The sequence below is a fragment of the Camelus bactrianus genome, chromosome 5, assembly GCF_048773025.1.
Source record: "Camelus bactrianus isolate YW-2024 breed Bactrian camel chromosome 5, ASM4877302v1, whole genome shotgun sequence".
Lineage (NCBI taxonomy): Eukaryota > Metazoa > Chordata > Mammalia > Artiodactyla > Camelidae > Camelus > Camelus bactrianus.
The window spans coordinates 104906079-104933256 of record NC_133543.1 but is presented as its reverse complement, the minus strand read 5'-3'; the positions used below and the strand labels follow the sequence as shown (position 1 = coordinate 104933256).

The 27178-nt window shown below is 59.0% G+C and overlaps 1 protein-coding gene across 1 annotated transcript; it reads right to left on the bottom strand.

Annotated features, from left to right (window-relative positions):
• Positions 1-585: 585 nt before the first annotated feature.
• Positions 586-27178, bottom strand: ANO7 (anoctamin 7). The gene is given in 27 exon segments (XM_074363213.1): positions 586-2863; positions 2962-3081; positions 3554-3796; positions 6079-6195; positions 6299-6459; positions 7764-7909; positions 8987-9071; positions 10492-10657; positions 10765-11183; positions 12017-12119; positions 12211-12309; positions 12981-13012; positions 13015-13117; positions 13186-13251; positions 13253-13333; positions 14603-14695; positions 15176-15226; positions 15229-15275; positions 16706-16741; positions 16744-16870; positions 17843-17962; positions 18766-18814; positions 19734-19870; positions 20545-20652; positions 21315-21424; positions 25736-25793; positions 27032-27178. Coding segments are annotated over 27 exon segments (3099 nt in total). The 3' UTR covers positions 586-2788.

Sequence of the window (27178 nt, the reverse complement as noted above, 5' to 3'; positions counted from 1 at the left end):
AATTAGGCCGAGCTGATGGGAACGGGGAGGGAGAAGGAAAGGCCTTTCTCAGGGACCCGTCCGTCTGGCGCCTCGCAGGGAAAAGGCCGCTCCTCTTTCCCGCTGCTTGAGTTGATGAGCCGCTCCTGTCGGCCGGCTTGCTTCCTCCCGCTCCCCAGCTCCCTCCGGCTTCCACCCAGACCTACCCTCTGTCTTGTCTACAAAATCCTGCAACATCTAACCCTGAAGGTCAGCTTTTAATTCTCACAGCAGATTTTTGCACATGTGCACTTACTGCAAAGAGTCACAGATGCAAACTCCCCTTCCCTGCGTTGCTTGGGGTCTCGCTCGCTCTGTCTTTGGTTGTTGTTAAAGGTTATGTCATGACTGTGCCCGGCGCCTCTGATGCTACAGAGAGAGCCCTGGCGGGAGTGGGCGTGTGTGTCCATCCCCTCCTTGTCCAGCGTCTTCCACATCGTGTGTGTCCACAGCTACAATCCGTCCCTTGGCCTTAACTTGGAATTTGGAGATTATATGCAAACATGTGTAAAGGCTCATGAATATGGATGACACTGGAATTTTATAAATTCTAAAATAAAACCTGAAACCAGATACACTGTGCTGGATTCCTTTTAAGACGCCGCATGCGTGTTCTCGGTCTTGTGACACCAGGGTGTCTTCACCGCGCTCTCAGGTGGCAGCTGGATGTCCACAGGCGGTTCTAGTCTCTGGTGCAGCTCTCCCAGCTGGCACGCGCGTCTCAGCCTGGTGTCTGCTGCCCCCGAAGGAGCCACGACGCTGGGAGGCTGGCGGTGGGCACGCTGAGGCTGGCTGCCTGTCCGTGGGCTCCTGTCACCATCAGGGGCGGGGGCAGTCTCCTTGGTGCCCTGGCCTCACTCGTCCCCACTGTGTTACAGCCAGATAGTTGGCCCAGTGACCCAGTAATTCCACCCCTAGACATGCACCCTGGGGGGGCACCAGGCAGTGTGGACGAGAGTCTGATGGCAGCGTTACTCCTAAGAGCCGGGCAGAATGGGTCACTGGTCATCCTCACTCGGGGAGCCCGGCGCGGCAGCCAGGACAGTCCGGCTGTGCAGGACGCTGTAGGGGGGCCCGTGGTCATGGGGTCCCAGGAAAGAGGTCAGGCCTGTGGGTTCCAGTGTCCCAACCTTCCAAGGCCAAGGTGGTGCCTACTGGAGGCAGGAGAGGAGCGCTGTGGGGAGGGACCTGCCAGGCATCGTGTCCTGGGCCGTGTCTTCATTTGAACGCCGGTTACATCAGTGTTCAGTTCACAAAAGCCTGAGCATGAAGAGCATTTTCTTGTGTTTCAGTAAATTTACTTTGAAATTATAAAGTGGAAGACAGCAGCAAGAACGAAGCAGCTGGGAGAGGAGCCCGAGGGCCTGGCGTGGGCCCAGCGCCTGCCGCCCGCCATCCACAGACCGCAAGCCGGCTCCTCTCCAAGCAGGTCCAGAAAACGCTGGGGCCCCAAACGCAGCCTCAGCCTCCCTGCCTGTCAGGAAGCTGCGTGGAGGGCACTGGGTGCCGCTGGGATGAGAGTGGCGGGTCTTTAAAGAACGGTACCGTGTCGGCGAGGACGCTGCTCCAAGGTGTTGCCTGGCGATTCTGGGGAGAAACTGGGCCGTATGTGTCAAAGCCTTTTTGACCCTGCTGTCCACACTGAGGAGGTCCCGCAAGGGAGTCGGGGGCCAGCAGAGTGGATTTCCGGGCGTGTGTGCCAGCAGGGCTCCCATCAGTCGAGGAAGGGAACAGGCCGCTGAGTCGGGAAGCACGGTGTGAACCGACCCAACAGAAGGTCAGGGCGGAAGGAGGCCATGAAGCTGGTCAGCGGACGAGGGCAGGCTGCAGGTACAGTTACACCCCCAGTTTTGAAAACAACCACGTGGAAACCCCGAGCATTATAGGAATGTCTTTTCCTCCAAGTGTTCACAGTCGGGATAAAGCTGTCTCCTGCCAGACCTCCCCACACAGGTGCTCGTGCTGTGAGGCCTGGTAGGGGCAGCCCGGTGATGGCACAGGAAGAGGCGCTGGGGACAGCGGCCCGAAGGGAAGGGAAAGACAGCTGGGGTCAAGAAAAGAGAATCGAAGGGCCTGGGTGGGAAATGGGGATGGGACAGCAGGGGCTGTGACAGGCACGCAGAGGGCCTGGGAGCGGGTGCGACCCAGTGAGGAAGGGCAGGAGGGGTGGGGCTGGCCTCAGAGGAGACACTGCCACTTGAGGGACAGCAGGTGCGGGGAGCACCAGAGGGAGGACAAGACCCAAGTCCACTGACTTGACTGGAAATAAGCCTCGTCGAGGGGCCGTGTAAACCGGGAGGCAGTCGGGGTCTGGTCAGGGATGAGGGGCGGGGGGGCGGTGGGTGACGGAGGCAGCGTCTCAGGTGTGGAGCCATTCCTCCCTGCGTTGAGTCAGGAGTCAGGAGACTGGAGAGGGGATGGCACGGGGCAGCTACCCCACAAGCCGCGGGTGCGGGATACCCCTGGCCCCCCTGGGCACGGTGTGCCCCAGCCCTCAGGTGGTGCTGCTGTAGTCAGCTGGCCTTGGGGACTCCCACAGGACCTGGGACAGGGCACAGGAGCAGAGGCCTGAGGCGGCCAAGGGCCTGGCAACCCTGGGCCAGAGGGCCAGGGCCTGGGCTGTGGCCTCTCCGCGGGTAAGCCTCGGACTGCTCCGCATCCCTCTGCCCCCAGCTGGGCTTGGCTCCAGGCCCCTCAGCTGCTGGCTCTCCGGTGAACCCTGTGGCCTTGGAGGGCGCTGGGGAGGCCCTGTTGGCTGGCTCCTGGCAGCCTAGGCTTGTGGGCCCAGACTCACCTCTGAGCCTGAGGGCTGGTCCACTTTACCTCCGTCTGGTCCAAAAAGAGCCTGTTTCCAGGAAAGGGCAGAGGAGGAGGAGAGTGGTTGGACGGACTCCTCACTCCCTTGGGATGGCAGCAGGGCACCAGGCTGGGGCCGGCACTCACCTCGCTCTCGGCCAGCGCCTGCTCGGCCAAGTAGCACTCCCATTTCACCTCGATCTCCACAGACTCAGGGATGTCGGGGACCACAAGGTCGAGGACCCGGCTGGTGGAGAACACCACGTGCTGGGAGCAGGGCTGGTGTGAGTGGTGGGAGAGGGCACCCCCACCCCTTGGCAAAACAAGTGCCCTGAGTGGCCTTCATGGGGCCAGGGGTGGGCACCTGCTCCCCAGGTGTGGGCTGAGCTGGACAGCAAGCATCAGTACAGAAAAGGAAACTCCTGGAAGAGGCAGAGGCCATGGCCAGAGACCGGCCAGAGACCACCCCAGCTCCAGTGGGATGCTCTGCAGCGCCCAGAGCATTCTGATGTCCACACAGTGGGCGACAGAGGCCAGCAGGGAAATGAACCTGCGAAGAGCTGTGAGCTGACCCAGGTGACAGAACAGTCAGCACTGGGCCCCGCGCCCTCGGTCATGCCGACCCCCACACACCACACGGTGAGGTCAGGCAAAGCACTGTGGGGGTGGGGACCACCGCGCTGAGGCCACGAGCGCCAGTGGGGGACATCGGCGGAGGAGCTGAGAGGTGCCTCGGTACCTCACACACGATGACGAAGGCCAGGCAGATGGCCGGGGAACGGTGTCCCTCATCCTCCCTGAAAGCCTGGCACCTGCAGGGGATGTGGGGCTCAGGGCGCCAGATGCACCTCTCAGCTTCCCCGCCTCCTCCCTCACCCGTCCTGAGATTCTGGGCCTGGCTCACCATTGAGGGTGTGTGAAGTGGACAATGTTCCCAAACAGGCTGCTCTGACAGCACCTTCAGCTTTACCTTGTTGGGGTTTCAAACAGGTAGATGGGCTGGACTGTAACTGAGCCCCACAGTGGCAAATGCCTCATTATCCGGTAGGTGTGACAGTCCCATAAGTCTGTGCTCCAACAGGTAATGTCAACCCACTTAAACCATGAAAGTGTGTCTTCACGGGACCAGCGGCCACTCTGCCAGACACTGCCCACCCGCCTGCCCAGTGAGCTGCCCAACTGTCACAAGCGTGACATTGGGCTTTGCTGCTGTTCCGTGTTGCGGGAAGGTGTGACGTTCCATTTTGTGCCATAAACTTACACGTTGCACTCCTTGGAAAGCATTACCGGGACCAAGTTTGCAAGAAAAGAAAAAACCCAAAAATTTTGAAAATAAAAAATACCATCATTGAGAAAAACTCCTCAGCGAGGAGGGTAAACTTTAAGTGGCTAACTAGACACAGCAGAGCACCATGGGAGCCGGGGGCAGTCATGAAGTCGCCCTGCATGCACAGAGGGCCACAGAGATCGAAAGGCAAAAGCACTCCAGACAGGTGGAGACATGAGGAGGCCCCAGCAGACAGAGACTTCTGGAAGGGAGGCTGGAAGGGAGTGTGGAGAAGCCTGTTTGAAGGAATAAAATGAGTTGTTTCTAGAACAAAAGAAGAAGACATCACTCCAGAGCAAAAGCACATTCTGAGTCTCAGCGAGAAACTTCTGAAAAGAACCAAATCTGTTGGTGATGCGGATCAAAGGAAATGAGAAAAAACTTAAATGCTACAAATGCCTCTGGCAAGAAAAGCCAGGTCACAAAAGAGTAATATTTAGAAGGAGCCTAGGGAAAATATCCCTTAACCCAGAATTTCATACCTGCTACTTGGAGAACAAAGATGGAAATATTTTCAGACATGTAAAAACGAACATACATACGAGTTCACCAGCCACACCATTCCTGTAAGAGCTACTAAAGGATCAACTTCAGAAAGAAGAAAAACGAACCCAGAGGGACAGCAATGCCTAAGAAGCTAGTGTAGCCACAGATGTTAATAAAATATACCAAAGAGTTGGGATTCACAAATGACTGAAAATGTTTTGGTGTGTTTTTCTAATAGTAAAGTTGAAATTAAGAAGGCTGACGTAGTGGATATGTGTAGAACCTTGCTCCAAAATCAATAAAGATCCTAGGCTCACCTGAAACATGCAAAAGTCTATTGTGACCAGATCATAAAGGAAGACTCATCGAATGAGAGACTTACATCACATCAACTCCCCCCTCCCCCCCCAAGTAATTCAGACCAAAGTCAATGATTTTTTTGGGGTAGCATATCAGTGTTTTCCAAGTTGAAAATCTTCTAATGATTCATTCTTCAGTGACTCATGTAACACCAGGAATTAAACACTAACATTTTCATGACTATCATAGATTAATTATTCTGATGGTAAATAACTGTTCTCTCGAGTAAAAAAAAAATACAATGTAAATCACAAGTATTTTAAAACTAGAGGACACGGATGAGTCAAAACAAGGATACAATTTACCAAGAATGATCTAGAAGTGGAAATTTTGATATAAAAGTTACCTCAGCGCCAATCAGAAAGGAAAAGATTTATAGCTGAAGCGTCATTAAGGCCAGATGGAAAGATTCCTACATTAATGGTGTTTTAAGTAGTGAAAAGGAGAAACTCCGCCTGTTTGAGAACTTAGTCTTCTAAATAATTAATGGATAAATAGGAAAATCACAATTGGAGTGACGAAATATTCCAGAAGTGAAGGAAAGAAGTATTAAGTGGAATGGAGGTTTTAAGCAGTACATTCAAATAAATGCATAGACAACAATTTGTTTATTAAAGCCCAAGAAAGTCTGAAAACAAATGAGTCAACTCCAGAAAATTGCTTTTTAAGAGGAAAGAAAGGATAGAAACTATCTGGAAAGAAAGAAAGTAGGGCCACAGCTACAAGAACAGGAGAGCCTAAGAAAATCGTAAGAGAGTATGAAGCGTACGTTTGTGTCACTGCGCCCTGAAGCTCATTTGAAACAGTTTTCTGTGAGCAAGTAAGTACCAGAACTGACTCAGAAAGAAACAGGAAAAGGAAAGAAGCCTGGACCCATGAAAAGAACGGGGCTGGTAATCACGGCCCCCGCCCGCACCACCGCGGTCCCCGGGGTCCCCGCACGGCGGGGTCCCCGAGGCGGGAAAAGGGGCGCGGGTCCCGCAGGCTGTGCCCCCGTCCTCGCCCTACCCCCCCGAGCCCCGCCCCGTCCCGCCCCGTCCCGCCCCGCCCGCGGCTCCTCTAGTCCCCGGGCCGCACCCCGCCCGCCTCACCTGCACGCGGGGTGTGCGCGCCAGCGTGAACCTGACGCAGCGGGGCAGGGCACGGGCGCTGGTCCGGCCGGAGGGGGCGCGCGGCGGGAAGTCGCACAACAAGGCCAGCAGGGAGGCCTGGGCGGTCGGCGGGTCAGCGCCCCTCCCCGCCCGACCCCGCGCAGTCGCCGGGCCCCGCCCCGCGGGCCCCGCCCCCCGGACCCCGCCCCAGCGCGCTCACTTTGCCGGTGACCGCCAGGTGCGTGACGCCCGCCAGGACGTGAACCCAGACGCCGCGCTCGCAGACGAACCTGAGCGCGTCCACCCAGTTGTTGAGCGGAGCGAAGAGCGGCGGGAGCGGGCGGGCGGCCACGAAGATGGTGATGCAGCCGCGCTGCAGCGCTGCGGCGGACGGGAACAGTGTCACCCACCGCCAGGACCCTCCGCCGGCCGCGGCCCGCGAACCACGACTCCTGCCCGCCCGGTTTCAGCTGGTGGTAAGGGCCACCCGCGCCTGCAACCGATGGCCAACAGTGCCCACCGTAAACCCTGACATCGCTTTTCCGGGAGCCCCTGGGGGCACCCCTGCCCATCAGCAGGGTCCCAGCCTCTGGTCACTCCTCCTCCTGCTCTTGCTCATCCTGCAGACGTAGCTGCAGGGCCCCTTCCCTCAGGAAGCCTCCCCTGACTGCTCTCACAGAGCTGGATGCGTTTCTGGCTGGACATTCAGCCTCCCTATGTAACTGTCCTCTCCGGTGCTTGGCCCACCCTGTGGGCTCCTGGCAGGAGCGGCAACAGAACCTGCTTCCGACATTAGGGCTGATTTTAGGAAATGGCTCCTTGAAAGGACGTAAAATTCCTAAGGAAAGCATCAGGTCCCATTGCCTGTTGTCCAATGGAGTGGAGACACAAGGTCCACCCCATGCACGTTATCAGGGAAAAGCGTGTCTCTCCCTTGTGAACTCTTCTGCCCCCTGTCATCCATAGAACTATGCAGCTCCTGTCACCCTTTTTGCTTTGGCTGCCAGGGAGCTCAGAGCAATGCATTGGCTTAGGTGCAGCCCTTTAGATTAAGAGTGTGCCATCATTCTTTCTCCTCTGTTATCAAAGAGTAAGGCCCTGGCTGCAGGGACTGGTGTCTACACTGGGCACAGACCCTGCCCTCAAAAAGTGCAATTGCCCCATGTGGGGAACAGCCCCTACCTGGCAAGAACACGTGCTGAGGGTCAGCCAAGAGTGTGGGCATCGAGAAACTGTCTAGAGAATATCAACTCCCCAGGCCTATCGCCTCCCAGGTGTAGCCTTGCCTCTCGGGGTTCCTTAGCCCCCAGGGCCTGAGCACCCCACTTCTCACTCCCTACAGGAGGCTCTGGCCCAGGCTTTCCTGGGTAGGGGAGATTAAGGCCACTGCAAGAGAGCCCCATCAACTGGCCCCAGGTCCTTTTCCAAACCCTTGTGCCCAGGGTGCCGCCCCTTGCTGCCCTCAGCCAACCTTTCTTGAGCACTCCCCACTCTGGCCCCCTCAACTCCTTTCCTGATCTTTGTGGGCCTTACTCCACCAGGGAACCTCTGTCATGCTCACCCCCACAATCATGCTTCAAGGTAGATGAAGACAGGAATGCTGAGGCTGAAAGCCTTTCGGGTGTGTGGCTGCCCCTCCCACCCACGGTGATAGCCACGGCTGCCGCCACCACCAGGGCGCCTACCCATCCCTAGGTATTCGTCAAACAGGTCCTCGCAGGGTAGAAGTTTGTAGTCCGCCTCCCAGGGCACCTAGCCAGCCACCATGGAAGCCCCCACCCTCCTCTTCTTGGAGCGGAGCCAGAATTTCTGCCACCAGTCCTCTAGCTTCCTGGAGACAGAGCACCCAGGGAAATGCCCCCGTTCTAACAAGTTGGGTCCTGGGCACCCTGCAAGTAAAGGGCACCAGGAGGAGGAGGGCCTGGGGCCACTGGGTAGGCAGAGCGAGGGGCGACGCTTTGGCATCACCTCCCCCAGCAACCCTGCAGTGCCCTCAGGAAAGTCTGCCTCACTCACAGGAGATCTGGGGACAACTGATCCCTCCTGGAAACTGCAAAGAGATGTCAAGAGCTGTGTCAAGCTTGGGAGGGAGGGAGGGAGTAGATGAGGACAGTGGGGCTCGTGGTATTGCTTCCCCATGCTGCCGCTCGTCCAGCGACACCCTGCACTTTGGTATCCTGAACTCAGCTTCCCAACACCACCTGCCCTGAGAGTCAGGGCCATGCCCGGTGAGGGCACATGGCTTGGCCAAGGTCCCACAGCTACCGTCTGTGGTTCCCCGGGGGAGTCGCCAAGGAGCTGCCATCACGGGAGATCAGGTGTGGAGAGAGATGGTGGAGGGCGTCCAGCCTCGGGCCGGATAAGAAACCACGCCTGGGCAGGCCATTGAAGGCTCTGGCCTAGGACAGGGTCCCAGTTGCCTTGACTGGGGCCACAGTGGTGCCAGTGGGTGGCACTGGGGAGATGGGACCCCAGTGGTCTGGGTATTTCTGTTAGGGCAGGTGAAACCAGGGGCCTCCCCTTGCTCCTCCCTCTAGTGTTGTGTTGGGGCCAAAAAACTCCCTGGTCCATCCACAGCAGGCTGCAGACAGGATGGACTGGCATGGATGGGACAGGGCCCAGGAACCCAGGCGTCCTCCCCTCCAAAGTTATCCCCGGGGCGAGAGAACTCAGTAAGTGTCTGCAGCAACTCTGTAGGGTGGGGGCATCATAGATCCTGCGGGGCAGGTGGCTGGGGCAGAGCCTCCCCGACACTGCACGTGAGTTGCTGAGGTCCACAAGGGGCCAGACCTTCCTTCTGTCCAACCTCTTCTCCCAGCTGGGGCTGGACCGGGGCTGCTGCCCCAGACATTCCCGGGTCCCACGGTCCCTGGATGCTTCCCAGGGCGGGGTGGGGTGGGTGATTCATGGAACAAGAATCTCTTGCACGTTGTTGATGATCTGCTTGCCCACTGTGATGACCAGGAGCTCCTGTGCCAACTCAGTGAGGCAGCCTCCAAGCCACACACTGCAGCATCAGGGCCTCAGATTAGCTTGTGGGAGGGACCAGCCTCATGTCCACCCAGCTGTCTCTGGGCCTCAAAGGTGGCCCCCGCCATGCCCTCATCGCCCTTTCAGACATGCCACAGGCACCTTGAGGATGGCCAAAACCCTCCCGCCTTCCTCCCCCTTCCCTATCTCACTCAAGCCCCCTCCCCAAGTCTTCCCCAGGACCAACTGGCAGGCTGTGCATGGGAGTGACCAGAGGCACTATCGTTTGGCACCCTGGGTTCTTTTTGGGAACCAACATGGGGTCAAGCCTAGCCTCTGGCTCAAGAGAGGACCCAAGATGCAGGCCTCAACAGTGACTTGATCAAGCCAGTGAGGGATGGGCCCGGGCTTTTAGGGAGAGCTCTAGAGACAGCATGCCTTGCAAGGGGGTACAAAGTTAAAGGATGTCATCCAATGCTATTGGGATGTCAACCCACACTGCAGGATGTCTTCCCTACCAGGTGAGGAGAACATGTCCGAGAGCACAGCCAATGCTGGGGAAAGCAGCGCAACATTGTTTAAACACCTGGATCTAGCCATACCTGAGCCCACAGGGCCCTGTGTTTCCAATATGGGAGCCAATGAAACTCGTTTTTGCTTAAGCCACTTTGAGTTGGGAACTTTTCCCCCTGATAACTGAAGGCTGCCGGACTGATGTGCGTCGTATGCAGTAATGGCCCTGAGTTGTGGTCCCACCTGCCCTGTCCCTAGAAAGCCCCTCCCCTCTTGTGGGAAAATGGAGAGTGTCCCTTGGGGGCAGCCACTCTGCAGGCAGCTGTCAGGCTGGGTCAAGCCCAGACCCATGGGAGGTTGCTGTTCTCCCTCCTTCTCCATCAAAAAGGAGAAGAGGGTCTTTGAGGTGAGGTGCTCAGCAGGAGCTGTTGGATCCCCACCTGTGTCCCCTTGGCCAAGCCCAGAGGCCGCTTGTGGACTCTTCCAGACACAGCCACTCATGCTGCCTCAGGGCGAGCGTGGCCCTCAGCCAGTGAGGAACCAGATGAACGGGGACAATTTGGGGGGTTTTCTACAGTGTCTCAGAGAGTCTGGGCAGGGTTGAGCCCACATGTCCTCAACAGCGGCCCCGCACTTAAGTACTTGCAGGTGCACCTCCTCCTGCCATCCTCCTCCCTTTGCATGCTTCCCGGGGTGACACCCACACCAATTATGCGCACTCCAGTCTGTTGGGGTCAGCTTTGGGGGCACTCCCCCCACAGTGATGCTTCATTCTGCACAGAAGCAGCTTCTGCTTCCTGAAAAAGCAGGCTCACACCTGGCTCTCAGAGCTGCTGGGCCACGCAAGGGAGCCTGCTGTGCTGGCGGGGGTGGAGGGGGCCAACCTGGGAGACGCTGAGCCCCGGGAGGGCCGCCAGCCCCTGCACGCACAGTGTGCCAGCCGAGTTCGCGGCAGCGGCATTGCCTCACGGTCCACCCCGATGACTGGAGCTCCGCTCAGGTGGGAATCGGGGGCCACTGGGGACACGCGGATTGTGAGTGTTTTGTGGACGGCTGCGAGGGGGCAGGAGCCGTGTGAGGAGGCCGGTGTGGCAGCCTAGGGGGCAGGAAGAGCCGCCAACGGCTAGGGCCGGTCTCCGCGGGCTCCCCGCCTGGTTGCGGACCCCAAGCAGGATGTGGCCGTTGCCCGGATAGCCCACGAACCTGGGGGAGAATCAAGGTCCCGAGGCAGCGCGTGACCAGCCCCGCCTGGCGTCGGGCCGAGGCCGCCGCACCTGTGCTCCCGCGGCCACCCGGAGACCACCTGGCGAAGCGCGAAGCGGGGCGGAGCCTGGGGTGGGCGGAGACAGGAGGTGAGGGGGGTGGCCCGGCGGTGTGGGGGCGTGGCCAAGGCGGGTCGCGCGGGTAGGGCGTGGCCGAGGTGTGGGGGCGTGGCCGGATAGGCCGTCGAGGGGCGGGGCGGGATGTAGCGTGGGGCGGGGGCAGGGCGGGTCGCTCCGAGGGCGGGGCCCAGGGCGCCGACCTGCCCTTGCAGAAGGCGATGCAGACGAGCGAGCAGCAGAAGTTGATGAACACCTTGAGGGGGAAGGCGTCCTCGAACTTGGTCCGGGTCCGATGCATCTCTGTGGCACAGCGAGATCCCGTCGTAAGACCACCTCACCCATGCAGAGATGGGGGAAAGGCCCGGATATTTTAAAGAAATTCTTTCAAGAAGGGGCAACGTGTGGAATTCCTGGATTTCTTACTTCAAAGCCATCTAAAAACGTTCTGTCGGTAAAGGAGGAACTGGGCAAGAGACTCTAGGAAGTCATATGATGTAGCTCAGGGGGGCAGACAGGGCATAGCTGTGGGGGCCTGGGCGGTGGAGGTGCCCAGGAAGCAGGTGCTGAGATGGAGGTGGGAGCATCAAAGGTTAACCGGAGGTAGCACCTGAGGCCAGAAAAGGGGGACACAGCCCCACTTGCAGGAACACTGAGTGGCTCCCCCAGGGCCCTGTCCCTGGGTCCCCTCACCTGGAGCCTCTCCCTGGGCACCCACCCACCTCCCACTCCCTGCCTCCATTTTGTCTGCACACCCTCCTCCCTAGGTGTGCTCTGAGCTCTGTCCCTCTCCTAGACCAGGACTGCAGTTTGTGGGATGGATGGATTGGCTCATCAGCACTTGTCCTTAGGAAATGGAAAGGGGTCCGAGGAAGGTGTGGAGAGGCAGGCAAAGAGGGGGAAAGAGAGGACTCACCTGCGAGGGGCAAGGACTCCTGTTGACCCAGGGTGAGGCCTGGAGTACCCAGGAGGGCCACTTCCTCTCCTGCCATCGAGGCCCTGCTCACTGCTATTGGAGGGACTTTTGGGGGTGGATGTGACATGTCCCATCTGGGCCTCATTCAGACATGAAAAAAGTCGTGTTCTGATGTGATGCAGCTGGGCTGGGTCAGTGCCCAGCCAGCCTCGGCACTCACCCCATTTTGTCAGGACATGGGCCAGGGCCACGTAGGTCTTGGAGAGGATGAGGGTGAAGACGAGGTTCAGGATGGACCCCATGAGGCTGGCGATGCATGACGACTGAGGGGAGATGGCAGGTCAGAGCAGGGTGACAGGGGGTGGGGGGACCACAGCCCCACCCACTCAGCAGGAGCAGACAGTGGAAGCTCACCCAGGCTGCGAGGAGGGTGTTGTTTGACCTGGACACCAGGATGGCCAGGATGGCCCTGTAGAGGATGACGGACACCAGGCACATGACCACCATGGCCACCTGCGGGCAGCCAGATGCCTGAGCCGCCGTGCTGCTGTCCCGGCACCCCAGCACCCTCAGGCCACAGCCCCCACAGCAGTACCACCACTGCTGCGTGTCTAGACCAGGCTGTGCTCTGTGCCTCCTCTTGCTGGGGTTGCGGGGCAGTGCGGCATGGTGGGCAGGGAGAGGTGGGGAAGGGTGGTCATTTAGAATTAGAGGTGGGTGACATTTGGGTGTCAAAGGGCCCCTATGCATTGTTAGCCCCAGGTGCTAGAGAACCCACCCCACTGGCTCACCAGCCCCAAACGGGGAATTCCTGACATCTTGGAAGGGGAGGGAGTGGGTCAGTTAGGAAGCCTCTAGGGCTGGAGGGCAAGGCAGGGTGTGAGGGGCCCCTGTGCTGGGATTGCACCCCCATCTTGAAGGACGCCCAAGCCCACAGCTGGGGAAGCCTTCCCAGAGGCCTCTGTCCAGCACACACCCACCTCTTAACACCCGGACCCCTAACTTGGCCACAGGCTTTTCCCCCTCCCTGGAGCCCAGATAACGGGGGCCTTTCTGGTGACAGCAAGGGTCTTGTGGCTCTCAGAGGAAGCATGAGGGGGGTGGGAAGGAGGACACAAGCTGCCCCCTGAGGCTCAGGAGGACAGAGGCATGGGGGGGCGGGGAGGGCAGTGGCGACCCCTCACCATCGTCATGACCACCACGGAGCCGGCCAGCACCGGCGCAGGCGGCTCCTCTTGGGGAAGCAGGGCTCGTCCTCACCAGCGGTGGGGCTCAGGGATGTTGTGGGAGCTGAGGCAGCCACCTGAGGCCACGGCCTCTCCTGGAGGGAAGCCGGTGCTCAGCGGGGGTGCGCGCTCCATGAGCGACCAGGGCCAGGGGACCGCCCACCTCGATGTCCTCACGGTTGGAGCAGCCCCAGGGGTGGGCCTGCATGATGCTCTTGCACTCCAGCATCCCAGGAGGACATGGCCCACAGCACCACGAACAGGCTGAAGAAGACGGTGCCACCATGGTCGTGGTCCAAGGGCTGGCCAGCCTGCGGGCGGGGCGGGGGGGGGTTCTGGCTCAATCGGGGCTGGAGGCCCCTGCACTCCCTCCCCGTCCTCCCTTTGGGGGTGGCCACACCTGGCCTGTGCCTGCCCATCATTGTGTTTCGGCAGCAGGTGACTTGTTCCCTAGCACAGGTAGAGAAGATGTCGCCCCAGGAGGGCCCATAGCCAGTCCCACCCGCACCTGACTTAGATGATGCAGATGAAATTTGAGACTTCTGAGTTGTCGGTATCTAGGTGAGATTTTGGACCTAGAGTTGATGCTGCAGTGGGTGAGACTTCAGGGACACTGGGTTGGGGGTGAATGTATTTTGCACATGGATGGATATGAAGTTTTGGGGGCCAGAGGGCGGACTGTAGTGAATTGAATTATGGGCTCCCCAAAGATGTGTCCACCTGGGACCTCAGAATATAATGCTATTTGGAAGGAGGGCCTCTGCATGTGTAATTAGGATAAGGCTCTCTAGATGAGCGCACCCTGGATTAGGGGAGGGTCGAAAACCAATGACACAGAAGAGGAAACAGACACAGAGACACATCGAGGGAGGGGCCACACGAAGATGGAAGCAGCAGTGGGAGTGATGCAGCCCTGGACCAGGGAACAGGAGGATTCCTGGCGGCTACCAGGAACCAGGGGGGCATCACGGACCCGGTTTTCCAGAAGAAACCAGCCCTGCCACCACCTCAGTGTTAGACTCTGACCTTCAGAATTGTGAGAAGACCGCTTTGTTGTGCTAAGGCCCCCCTTGTGTGACAATGTGTTACAGCAGGCCTAGGTCCCCAGGAGTGCAGCAGAGGGGCGTCTGTCTGTGGTTCCGTCCTGGCACCAGGGCTCCAGGCTTGTGTGTGGTGCATGCTGGCAAGGCTGCTGTTCCCATGGAGACGACGACACCTCCCGCGGTGCACGGGGCTCAAGGACTCCAGGGAGCCGCCCTCCCGGCCTCTTGAGTTGGGAGCTCTGCGCAGCCCGTCTGTGCCCGAGAGGTCTGCCTGCCCTGGGCCCCCAGCTGACCTTGGCCAGCCACACGCAATAGCACAGTCATAGGAGAGTGAGGAGCGGGCGTCTCCTGGCGCAGGCCCTCCGCTGAGCGCCACGCCGTGCTGGCCAGTCGTGGCCCGGGGTTGGGGGGGCATGGTGCCGTGGGGGTTACGTCACTCACAGGGGGCTTGCCTTTGACGGGGACCGAGCAGGGGGTGCAGGCAGGGCAGGACCCGACCCCGGGGGAGCTGCCGCTCTCACCTTGGCCCCCTCGTGCCTGGACCAGGGCACAGGTGCTGGAGAGCAGCCAGAAGGGGCAGTCATGGCAGAGCAGGCACGTCTCGAAGCTGTCCCCGCTGCCACACAGCTCCTGCCTCAGGGCGGTGGGGGCGTGCTGTGGGCGCCATGGAGGGCCTGCCCTCCCCTTGCCCTCTCCCTCCCCAGCACTTCTTTTAAAAATGTACACAATGATAATTTTTTAGGTAACTTTTTGAAATTTCAGCTCCATAATAGGGTAAAACGCAAACCAGTCATTTATTTATAAAAAAAAGCTTACACTATTGTAAGAAGCAAGGACGAGTGCCAGTGACACTAGCCTGAGAGTATACCTGTCCCCCTGTCAGTCCGGGGGCACACCTGTCCACCTGTGTCCACCTGGGAACAGCCGGTCTACCTGTCAGCCTTCCAGCCAAGTTCACAGGGCCCCCCGTGACACCCTGTGGGCAGGGGTGCACTCAGTGTGCACCTCTGTCCCCAGCTCTGCACAGGGCCTGGCACCTGGGGGTCCCTCTGACTGCACACCCACCTCAGGAGACACCGGGAAGGCCTGGGAGCTGAGGGGAGAGGACACTTATGTAGGTGTGCCTGAGAACACCATGAAACAGCCCGCCAGGAACACCACACCAGTGTGCCCACCACTGCTGCTGGCAGGAGCCAGCCTGTGTAGAGCCCTGCAGAGGGGGCACTGGGGTCAGCTGTCAGGGACCCGGTGGCCTGTGCCCCCAATGCTGGGCTGAGCCTGAGGTGGGGGTCTCCACAGCCGCATTTCTCCTCCAGGGAGCACACTCAGCCAATGCTGAGTCTTCTAGGAGGAAACTGAGGGGACTGGTCCTCAGGGGTGTCCCCTGGCAGCTCTGGGTACAACTCCTCCCTCCTGGCCTCTGGCCCTCCCACCATGCTGACCTGGGCACCAAACCCAAGGGCTCTGCCCAGGGTGCTTCTTGCCCCCTGGACACCCCTTTCCTGAGCCCTATCTGCCTCCAACCAACTCCTGGGGTGGGTGTCCCCTCTTTGACAGGCATATCGCCCACCCATTCCCAGTTCTGGGAGCCTGGGGGTCATTCGGGATGCCTCCAGCTCTGCACCCAGCCGCACCATGGCCAGGTCCTAAGGTGCCCCCCAGTCCCTCAAGTGTGCACCCTGTCTGCCTCCCAAAGGTCTAGCCCAGGTCCATCCCAGCCTGGTGTCCTGTCTCCCGTGCATTGGCCAGTGACTTCTATAAAATGCAAGTCTGTCTAGAACCCAGCCAAGGACCCCACCCATCGGCCGTCCATGGCCTGCACCTGGCCTTGCTGTCCCGGGGCCCTGCTCCTCCCCGGCCCCAGGAAGGAGCCCCAAGTCCTTGCGCACGTGGGCTGTGCCTTGGGCATCAGTGCTCTGGCCCTGCGCACCCTGCGTGGCAGCCCTCCACCCCGTCCAGGTCCACAGCGGTTGTGGATGGCCTCCCTTTCTGTGTCACCCAGGGCTGGGGCACTCCACAAGAGCAGGACCCCCTGCCTCGCACAGCACCCCGACATGGCTCACAGTTTGAACGGAGATGTGCATGCATGAGTGCACAGGCCCAGGGAGGGCGGGCACACTTGCTGTCTTTGGGGGCAAGACAGGACTTCAGGTGACTGGGGCACAGAACTCGGGGGAGGTGGAGGCTGTGAGGAAGTCAAGGAGCCTGGGGCTGCCCAGAGCAGACGGCCATCCCAGAGGTGCGAACCTGTCTTGAGGAGGGGAGACAGTAGACCCCTGGGCCTTGGGCAGGGTGACCTCCGCTGTGCCAGGAGTTCCTGGGGTGGCCCAGGACTTCACTGGACATGTCTGCTGGACCAGGGACATTGAGGACTGGGGTTGAAAGGGGCTCTCGCTTGCAGAAAGGGGTTCCCAGACCCGCACCAGAGCATTACGAGGGCCCCAAAAGGTCACAGAGCTCGGGTACCTTATTGAGGCCAGACGGCTGGGCAGGAGCCAGGGAACGCTGGCCTAGGAGGGGTTGGTGTGGCCAGTGGCTGAGCCCCATGCATGGCTCCCCTCCTGGGGACATCGGTTAGCAGACTGTTACCCAGAAGACCAAGCTGGGGGCCCAGGAGTCCCTGAGGGGCACGGGACTCACCGAGCCAGGTGAAGCGGGCAGCCATCTTCTCCCCAGGCACCGGCGCACCTGGTCCAGAGGCTGCTACTCGTTCCACTGGTGCCCGCGGGCCCAGCACTGGAGCAGCACCTGCTGCTGGCTGAGGCCCAGAGCCCACGGACTCTCTAGGGGCGCCACCAAGGGGCCCTGGGGACAAGAAGCCGTCGGGCAGGGAGATCTGAGGCTGGTCCGGGCATCCTCCCCCAACAGACACCATTCTAGGTTTGGGGGCTTCAGCACCCCCAGCATGGGCGGACAGCCAGACAAACCCCGGGACTCAGGACTGCTGAGGACAAAAGGGTCAGGCTGGGGGCTGGCGTCCAGGAAGGCCCCTCTGAGGAGCGCACATCTGTGTTAAACCCCCTGGCCTGGGGCTCCCAGGTTCCAGGTCCAGGGCAGTGGAGGGGCCTGGAGGGTGGCCCTGGGAGGAGTTGGTGGCTGTGGTCAGTGGGAACTGTGTCTCTGGGCAGGGATCTGGCAGTCCCTGGCCATGGCCGGGCCAGTGGGGCAGGCCGTCCCAGCCCCGGCCAGCAGGGAGTGCATGCCCCCGGGTGAGGGGGCGCTGTGCGTGGGCACCGGGCCACTCCCTGTGCACGCCCTCACTGACCCCTCGGTGGCATCTCAGGGTCACACAGCAGTGGGGGGGGGCTGACCTGGGGCCCTTAGGCCCCGTCGCCCCTCCCTGCAGCTCTGAGGGCCTCATGGTGGGCGGCTGCAGGGGCGGGGAGTCAACAGCCTCCAGACCCAGAGGGTGGACATTTTGTCAGGGGTGATGGTAAGGCTGACGAGTCTGGTACTGTGGCCGCTGGCGAGGTGAGCACCCCTCCCTGGCGATGCCTCAGTTTACCTCGCTTTGTGACAGGCACATGAGACCTCCCCCTCTCCCCCGAGAGGGAAGCCGCCCAGGGAGACTGGGCCCGTGGTGGGCGCGCCGCAGGCCACACCGGGCCCAGTCACGCACAGGGGTGCTGCTGACCCCAGCACAGCTGCCGCTCTGACCACAGCTGCCGTCGTGGGAGGGCAGGACCTGGGATCCTCCTCATCTAGACACTCACCCTCTGGCGGCAGCCTGAGCCTCCCGCCACAACCCAGCTGGGCCCCTCCGGCCCCAGGATTCACGTCGTGCAGGGGGAGGGCTGCGCTGAAGACAGCCTGCCCCAGCAGCTGGTCGATCCCAAGCAAGCCTTTTTTCTCGTGGCCGTAGGGGGTCTTGGCCAGGATCTCAAACAGCTGGGGGTGGTGGGGAAGGCACCAGTCATGTGACAGCGGGGCAGGGACATCCCGGCCCTCCTGTCTTGGGACTCAGCCCCTGGGTGGCCTCTTGGGGCCCCTGGTGACAGCGGTGAAGACACACCCAGGTCCTGCTCATGTCACCGGCTCACATGGCACAACCCCTCTTTGTAGATGGGAGGCCTTGGCTCATGGCAGTCATGTCTGGGTTTGAACCCACGCCCTGGCCAAGCACAGCCCACTCTGCACGGACCCTCGGTCTGGGCAGGGGTCAGCCTCCACCTGGAGGCCTGTCCTGGGGGGGCCTGGCCCCTGTGGGGCAGCCCACGTGGCCTGGGCCTTCGGTTGTCAGCAGCCGGTTCTGCTGGGCAGTCCCATCCCAGCCGCTGCCCCAGCCGCTGCCCATCTCGGGCCGCTGCAGCTGCTGGTCTGCTCTGGCCCTTGGCTCCCTGCCTCACTGGCCAACAGGGCCCCCCGCCCCCTGGCCCAGCGGTCTTGGCTGTCTGTCCCACAAACCCCTGAATGTGAGACCCAACTGGGGCCCTGGGGTCCCCGAGAGGCGCGGGCCAGCTCTGCCTTTGCAGCCTGGGGATGTGCTCCCCTTGTGGAGAGAGGAGGGGTGGCCTCTGAGCCTCTGGCCCCACCTTGGGGTCTCCGGCCGGGGACACTGTCCCTCTGGTCAGCATGCAGAAAGGTCTTCCTGTGTCCACGGGGGCCTCTGCTCCCGGGGGGCAGAGTTTCTGGGGCTGCAGCCTTTCAGGCCTGGGTCAGGGCTCGGGGCTTACGGCAGGACCCTGCTCACAATGTGGTGCTTTGCGGGTGCTGGGGAAGAAGGCGTCCAGGTCGCCACTGCCGAGGACCCTGCAGGGTGTGGGGCACTGGGCCCAGGCCTACCCCATGCCTCGGGCCGTGGCTGCAGGCCCTGGGCAGCACGGGCAGCTCCCGTTGTGCCTCTTCTTTCCCAGAGGCAGGAGTGCACGGCAGGTTCTCTGGCTGCAACAGAACCCCCCAACAGGGCAGAAGGAGTGGACTGCGCTTGGGCAGAGGGTCCCATGGCCACCTGTGTGTCCCCTGAAGCTCCGAGCTCGGGGCCACAGGCCTCTCTCTGGGAGGTGTCTGATGGTGGCCTGTGTGTCCAGATGGTTGACCCGAAGGCCCTCCCTGGGACACCAGAGTCTTGGGAAGCCCTGGGGTAGGGCAAAAGTGAGGAAGGCTGAATTTCCCCCCAGCCCAGAAAGCAGGTGTTCTCAGCGTGGGCAGTGACACCCCGAGGGAGTTTCTGGTGCTGGTCACCCACACGGGTCCCCACCAGGCCTGACGCCGCCCTAACCTGCATGCTGGCTGTGGCTGTGTGACTTGCTTTGGCCAGTAACAGGTCAATGGAAGAGGCGTCTCCAGCGGGGCCTCCAGGAGCCAGTGTGGACACGCCACCTGCACTTTCTGTGTGAGAGGGAACCTCCACCCTCCTGGGCCCACCCACCACAGACCCATGGCTGAGCAGGAAGCGGAGCTCTGAGTCCAGCCACTGAGCTGGGGGGTGCTTGTTCCACACCACAACCTGCCTGTTCTGACTGATATGATGACATGTAGGTGAAGCGGACGTGCATTGAGAGCTTGCATACCTGGGACTGATGGCCTCTAGTTGAAAAGCTCTGGAAAGGAGCGTTTAGGGGGAGAGCCCCACATTTTAGTTCTCGCTTGTTCTTTCCTCATCCCTGGTTCTTCGTCAGGCCTGGGACCCATGTGAGTCTGCCCGGCCGGCTGGGCGGGGCCATCTCACCTGGACAGCTTACTGGCTGTGAACTGGCAGGAGTATGACTCGGGGGACACGTCAGGCACTTCCTCCAGCAGGATGTTGGAGACGCCCAGCTGCTCCAACGGGCTGGCCAGCCAGTTGGAGGCCTGGCTGGGCAGCTCCTGGAAGGGGACACAGACGCCATGCGGTGGGGTCGGGTGTGCGGGTTTGCAAACAGGGCAATGGGAGAAAGGGCTCCAGCCGAGGGAACAGCACCGCCCTCCCCAGGCCATGCTACAGACCCTGTGGGGAGACCAGGCAAGCCCCTTCCCCTCTCTGGGCCTCAGACTCTAGGGCTGCTCTGCTGGTCAGTTTGATGTCCAGAGCCCCTCATGGCAGAAGGGACAAAGGGGTGGTGACTGTCTCTTTGTCCAGCCCCAGGCCATGCTGGGCCAAGGGAGCCCACAGACAGGGTGTAGAGCTGCCCCAAGCCTGCCATCCTGAGTTCAGCAGGGAGCCACAGCCCCTCCACCCTGTGTCCCCTGTCTGCAAAGCTGGCCCTCAACGGGAGGCCTGGAGGGGGTCTGCACCTGGAGGGGTCCAGGTGGTCAGCTCAGAGCCTTGGCTGCCGCACTGCTACCCCCCTTCCCGAGCCACCACGGGTGCCACCCCTCATCTGATGTGCCAGCGAGGCTTCTTGGTGCACCGTGTGCAGGGCGGGGGCAGAGACGGAGTGGGGTCCCCAGGCTTCCCAGCACTGGCAGTGGCACTGGGACATGGGGTGCAGTCACGAGGGACCCTGGCTCATGGGAGCACCTCCAGGCCCTCTCTCTGCCCGCCACAAGGCCCCAGGTACCTGCAGGGGCAGCTGCAGACGCAGGTCCTCTGCGCCAACAGCAGAGCACGGCCCGGGAGCGCCAAGAAGGAGGTAGTGCACCGCACTCTCCTCATCCTGGACGTCACGCTGCGGGGACAGGGGCTCTGTGAGAGCCTGGGGCACACGTGGGCTTGCACACGCGTGTGTGCGCAGGTGTGGTCATCTTTATGCACTTGTGTGCACACGTGAGTGTGCACATGTGTATGTGTGCCCATGAGTGTGTGTGTCCTTTCACACTCAGGAAAAGAGGCTTCCTGTAGCCACGGTGGCAACTGACCAGCACTGGTTTTAAACTATTTGATGAATGACGAGTTCCTTCTGTGGTCCTGCTCCAAGAAGTCGACTGTCAGGGCTGCTCCTGTTTGGAAGTCAGCCAAGGAGGGACAGACAGACACCGCGAGGCTGCCAGCTGCCCCCCGCCCCCGCCGGTGCCTGCAGCACGCTGACCTCGGTGGGAGGTAAACCCAGCTGCTTCAGTGAACAGTCTCGGCCTTCGACGAGCCACCAGGTATCCGGGGGTGTTACGCACATGTGATAGAGGTGAGCACATGGCTGTGCAGACGTGGGTGGGCATGGCAGTGCACACGTGTGCAGACATGACAGGCTCTCCCGGAGCCCAGAGGGGGAACTTTCATTTCCGGGGTCTGCTGTCTCTCTGTGTGCACCTGCTTCCCAAATCAGTGATTCTCAGCCTCAGGGGTTCCCTGACCGTCCTGGGCCAGACGCCTGCTTCGGCAGGAGGACATAACCTGGCCTGCGGTCAGTGGTTCCGCAGCTGTAGGGGGCTCAGGGAGGAGGCCCCCCGCAGGACTCTGGGGCTTGATCTGTTGCAAGGCTCTGGACGCCACACCCTCAGGCCCTGTGGGGCAAGGTCGCAAGTCACTGAACGAGTGCAGAGCCGGGGCCTACAACCAGCCCCACGTGCCTGCTCTGCGTGCAGCCCGGCCGCAGGCAGCTTACCCAGGAAGGCCCCTCCCCAGGCTCCTGCATGCCCGTCCTGTCCAGGGTGGCGCTGTCCTGCTGCCGACCCTACCTCAGGTCTTCCCCCCGAAGGGCATCTTTCAAACTTCAGGGCAGGACAATGGAGCCCAAGAGGGGCAAAGGCATTGCTGGGGGAGGAGTGGTCAGAACTAGGGGCTGCGAAGGGCCCTGGGCTTGAGGGGCGTGGAGGGGCCAGAGCCACAGGCCTGTGAGGAAACCCTGGGCCCTGGCTTGCTTACACACTGAGGCAGCTAAGGGGCTGGTGGACAACAGAGACCCCCGGCGCCGCGGCCAGACAGAAAGGAGGGAGACTGGTGCGCACCCTGGCTTTCCAGCTGAGGCTCCCGGGCCACGCCCCAGGAGCACGGTCTGCGCCGTAAGAGTAAGAAACATGCCTTAGGAAGGAGCGCGGAACTGAAGCGGGCCTGTCCCAGCACAAAGAACCGAGCTCAAGCAGGCCCAGGCGACCTGCCGGTCACCTGGCTGCCTTTCAGAACAAAACAACACTGTATGGGAAGTTCACAGAACGAGCAGAGGCAGACCCAGAGATGAACCATACAGCCAGCAGAAGATGGCTATAAATAATGTCAGTTATTAAGTCAAAAGAGGAAAAGGAGTAAAGAATGGAACAAATGGTCTGAGTAACAATTGGAACATTTCAAGAGAGAATTAGAATTTATGAAAAGGAATCAAATGAACATTCTGAAACAGCAGAACACAGCGTATGACATTAAGAACTCGTTGGACAGGTTTCATAATAGACTGGACTCAACAGAAGACAGGGCTGCCAAACTTAAGGCTAGACCAGTAGGAAAGTGAAGCTCAGAGGAAAAAGAACGGAAAGAGCAGAGCAGGGTGCAAGGCGGTCACGGTCAGGGTCAGAGGGCCAACAGACTGACCTGAGAGCCAGGAGGGAGAAGGAAGGAAGCGACCTGTGAACATGAATGTTTCCAAATGATGGAAGAAAGCAATCCAAAGAATCAAAATGCTCAATGACCCCCAAACAGGATTTAAAAACTGACACTTAGGAAAACCATGGTATAGCGTAGCTTTGCTGTGTTAAAGACAAGGCGAGATCTTAAAAACAGCAGGATAAGCAGCACTAGTTACAGCAGCCAAGACATGGAAGCACCTAAGTGCCCGTCGACAGATGACTGCATAAAGAAGATGTGGTGTATTTATACAATGGAGTACCACTCGGCCGTAAAAAGAATGAAATAACGCCATTTGCAGCAAGATGGTTGGACCTAGGGATTGTCATTCTAAGTGAAGTAAGTCAGACAGAGAAAGATAAGAAGCATATGGTATCACTTACACGTGAAATCTTAAAAAAAGATACAAATTTTATTTACAAACCAGAAATAGTCTAAAGGACATAGAGAACAAACTATCGTTACCAGTGGGGAAGAGGGGAGGGAAAAATGAGGAGTTTGGGATTAACAGAGACACACTACTGTATATAAAATGATAAACAAGAAGGACCTCCTGTCCAGCACAGGGAACTAAATTCAGTATTTTTCAATAACCTATAATGGGAAAGAATGCGAAAGAAAAAGTGTGTATATGTATGTATCTGCACAACTGAATCACTTTGCTGTACACCTGAAACTATCATTGTAAATCAACTACACGTCAATAAAAAATAAAATGGGAAAAAACAGCAGGAGAAAAAAAAACCACATTATTTTTCAGGGGAACAATAATAATATAGGCACAGGCTTTCCCAACTGAAACAGTGGCGGCCAAGACAGTGGACTGACGTCTTTAAAGTGTTGGGGGAAATACTGCAAACTAGAATTCTTTATCCAGTGGAAATGCTCTTCAGAAATGAAGGCTAAATGAAGACATTCTCAAACCATCAAAATCTGAGGGATTTTGTCCCAGCACATCTGCTCTACCGGAAACACTAAAGGAAATTCTTCATGAAAGACATAATCGCAGGTGGAAGTGCAGGTGTGCAAGGATGGATGCACAGACCACGAAGGATGAATACACAGTGAGTGGAAAGGACAACCACCTCTGCTTACAGATGACATGAAATACAGAGAGAAATATACATAGAAAAGCTGCTAGAACGAACAACAGGTTTGGCAAGCTAGCAGGACACAGAATTAACATAAAAACCTGTTGCATTTCTATACACCAGCAATGAGCGAGATGCAAATAAAATGAAAACCACTCCCATTTACAACAGCACCAAAAAAAAAAAAAAAAAAATCCGAGCAAATTTAACAAAAAAAGTGCCAGATTTATATACTGAAAAGTACCAAATATTGCTGAAATAAGCTGAGGAAGTGCTAGACAGACGTAGAGAAGTCCACGTGCGAGGCGCAGAAGCCGACACTGTTATGACAGCAGGGCCCCCAGGATGACGGGGAGTCAACACAGTCCCTGTCGAAACCCTAGCGGGCCTTCCTGGGGCAGAAATGGACAAGTTTAACGTTCACATGGAAAAGCAGGAGACCTCAAGCAGCCAAAACAACGCTGAAAAAGAAGAACCACGTTTTAGGACCCACACTGTTTGATTTCAATACTTACTGTGAAGCTAGAATAATCAAGATGGAGTGGTCCCGGCATAAAGGTAGACTTACAGGTCAATGGAATATGCCTGAGATTTTGAAAATAACCCCATATGTTTATGAGTATTTTTTAACAAAGATGCCAGCACAAATCGATGGGAAAAGAACCGTGATTTCAACAAATGATGCTGGGAATAGTGGACGTCCACACGCAAAAGGACGCATTTGGACCACTACCTCACGTCACATACAGAAACCAACTCTAAGTGGAGTTAAGATATTAAGATAAACATCACAGACCTAAATATAAGAACCGAAACGGTCAAGCTTTTTAGGGGAAAGCGTAGTTGTGAATCTCAATGACCTGGTTTAGGCAACAATGTCTTAGATGTGACACCAAGACCACAGCAGTAAACGAGAAGATTGCTAAAAAGGACTTCAAAAGTTAGAGCCCCATCTAGACCTACCTGCTTCAAAGGATGCCATCAAGAAAGTGAAAAGGCACAGACTGGAGGAAAAAATGTATCTGCCAATCGTGTATCTGGTAAGGGGCACGTGTCCAGAACATACAAAGGCCTTTCCCAACTCAACGACAAAAAGACAGGTAACCCAACCTCTAAACGGGCGAAGACTTTGCATAGGCATTTCTCTAAAGAAGAGACAAATTGCCATAAGCCCATGAAAACACCCTCAGTATCGCCAGTCGTTAGGGGAGCGCAAATCAAAACCACAACGCGACGCCACCCCACACCCACCAGGAAGGCTGTACTGAAGACAGACAACGAGGACGTTGGACGGGATGTGGAGAAACTGGAGCCCACGCATGTGGCTGGCGGTTTGTAAAATGGCGCAGTCTCTTGGAAACACAGTTTGGTGATTCCTCAAAATATGAAATATTGAGTTACCATTTGACCTGGAAATTCCAGCCAACAGTTCATGCCCAAGAGAAATGAACACATTAACACGAAATCTCGTACGTGAGTTCATCGCTGCATTAATCGCAATAGTCAAAAAAAGGAAACAACCCAAATGCCCAACATCAATCTTTCGGGGATAAACCCAGAAGTGGAATTGCTGGATCACGCGTGGCAGTTCTGGGCTTAATTTGGGGGGAGCCACCGTGCTGTCCTCCGCGGCAGCTGCACCAACCCGCGTTCCCGCCAGTGGTGCACGAGGGGCCCGATTTTTCTGCATCTTCACCAGCACCTCCTTTCTGGTTTGTTTTTGTTGCTGTTGTGGTTGTTTAAAGAACAACCATCCTGGTGGGTTCGAGCTTGGGGTGTTTACTTCTCACACGGGTCTTCCTGGTGCTGCGTGGGGAGTGGCATTGGCCGGGGGGAGCACAGGTGGGCGCGGCTGCAGGCCCCTGGGGAGATGTCGGTGGCTTGGGGCAGACGGGGCAGTGGGCTGGGGAGTGAGGAGGTGGGCCGCTCCGTCTGTGGGGAACCCCTTCCTGTGTCTCGCAGGCGTGTCTTGCCCACCCCATCCTCCAGCACAGCAGCTGGTGCTGGCGCTGGCTCAGGAGGTGCCATTGGGTGAGGAAGGGGAGGCCTGGTCACTGAGGACGGTGACCTGGGCCACTGTCCTCCTGCCACCCGTGGGCGCCCCACCTGTGTCCCCACCCCCAGCACCAACGTGGGCACAGCTGGCAGATACTGGGCGGGGCTCACCAATCCAGGGCTTGGCAGGGCTTCCCACCTTGTGGGCGGCCACCTGGTGTCCACCTGGCTGGAAGGAAGGGACAAGGAGTGGTGGCGTCTGGCCACATGGGCAGACACACTTAGGGGCGGGGCCAGCCTGGGCCCTCTCCAGCCGCTCCAGGGGCTGCCACGGCCGCCGAGCACCCCGCCTGGGCTGTGGGCTTGGCCAGGTCTGTAGGCAGCCTGGGCAGGACCCAGGGGTGCCCACTGTGCAGCCTCCAGAATCTGGAGAAGAGCTGGACAGCCCCTCAGTGCCTGCGGACAGGCTAGAGGTGGTCACGGCCCTGGAAGTGGAACCCTTCGGTTTCTAGATGTTCCAGGTGAGTGAGGCCTGTTTCTCTGAGGCTCATCGCATCTGTGTTGTGGGGGGCAGGGAGGGGGGCACCTTCCACTCTCAGGCCATGGGGGGTGGGCAGCACCCTGGAGGCAGAGGAGGGCCCAGGAAGACCAGGCAAGAGGACACTCCGCAGCAGGGCCTCCGGGGTCTGGGGCCCAGCATCTCCCCCAGCAGCCTCCCCTGGGATGTCTGTGGACCCCAGGGATCGGGGGGAGCCCCTAGAGATGGACTTGGGGAAAGAAGGCCCACAGCAGGTGGGGACTTTTCTGCAGGCCCCAGGAGGTGTGTCCTCCTCTGGGTTTGACCCCGGGGACAAGGCTGACTGGGGGAGAGCCTGAGGCACGGACAGAGGCCTTCAGGATCCTTGGGGCCACACAGTGGCTGACCTGGGCCCTGGGGATCGGCTGGAGCCTGAGACAAGGTTGGGCCTGGTGCCCTCACCCCAGCGCTTTTAAAAAGGCACCTGGGCCCCAGGGTGACCCGAACCCCCATCCCATCACTAACCTGGACCCTGACTCTTACGTTGACCTAAACCGACCCCATCATAACCTCACCCTTCCATAGCGCTGACCATCACTCTCACTAGCTCGTCTACAATTAACCCACACCCGCACCCTGACCCTGACCCTGACCCCGACCCCGACCCTAATGCGCTCATCTGCCCCGGGATCGGGCCCTCCCCATCACCTGTGTGCTGACGACCTGGCAGACAGCAGAGAAGCAGGCGCAGCCAGTGCCCGCTCTCCACCCAGGCCTGACACCAGTCCTCTCTGCTGCGCTCGCTCTTCTGTTTTTAGGCACAAACCCCAGAGGGTACAGCCCATGTCCCTGCTCCTCCCTGGGCCCGCCTGCTGCCTCCGGGCCCTTTCAACCCTCAGAACAGGTAGTCGTGTTGTAAGAATTACTGTTTCAACACACGTTGCACTGACCCATTGCTCTGCGGCCCCTTGTGTCTCCTCTTGCTGGTAGCTCGCCGGCCTCCCCGGAGCGGCCTCATCTGGCCGGTTCCGAGGATCTCTGCTCATCCCGCAGGGTAGTGGCCCGACAGTGAGGGTGAAGGACACCACCTCTCCCAT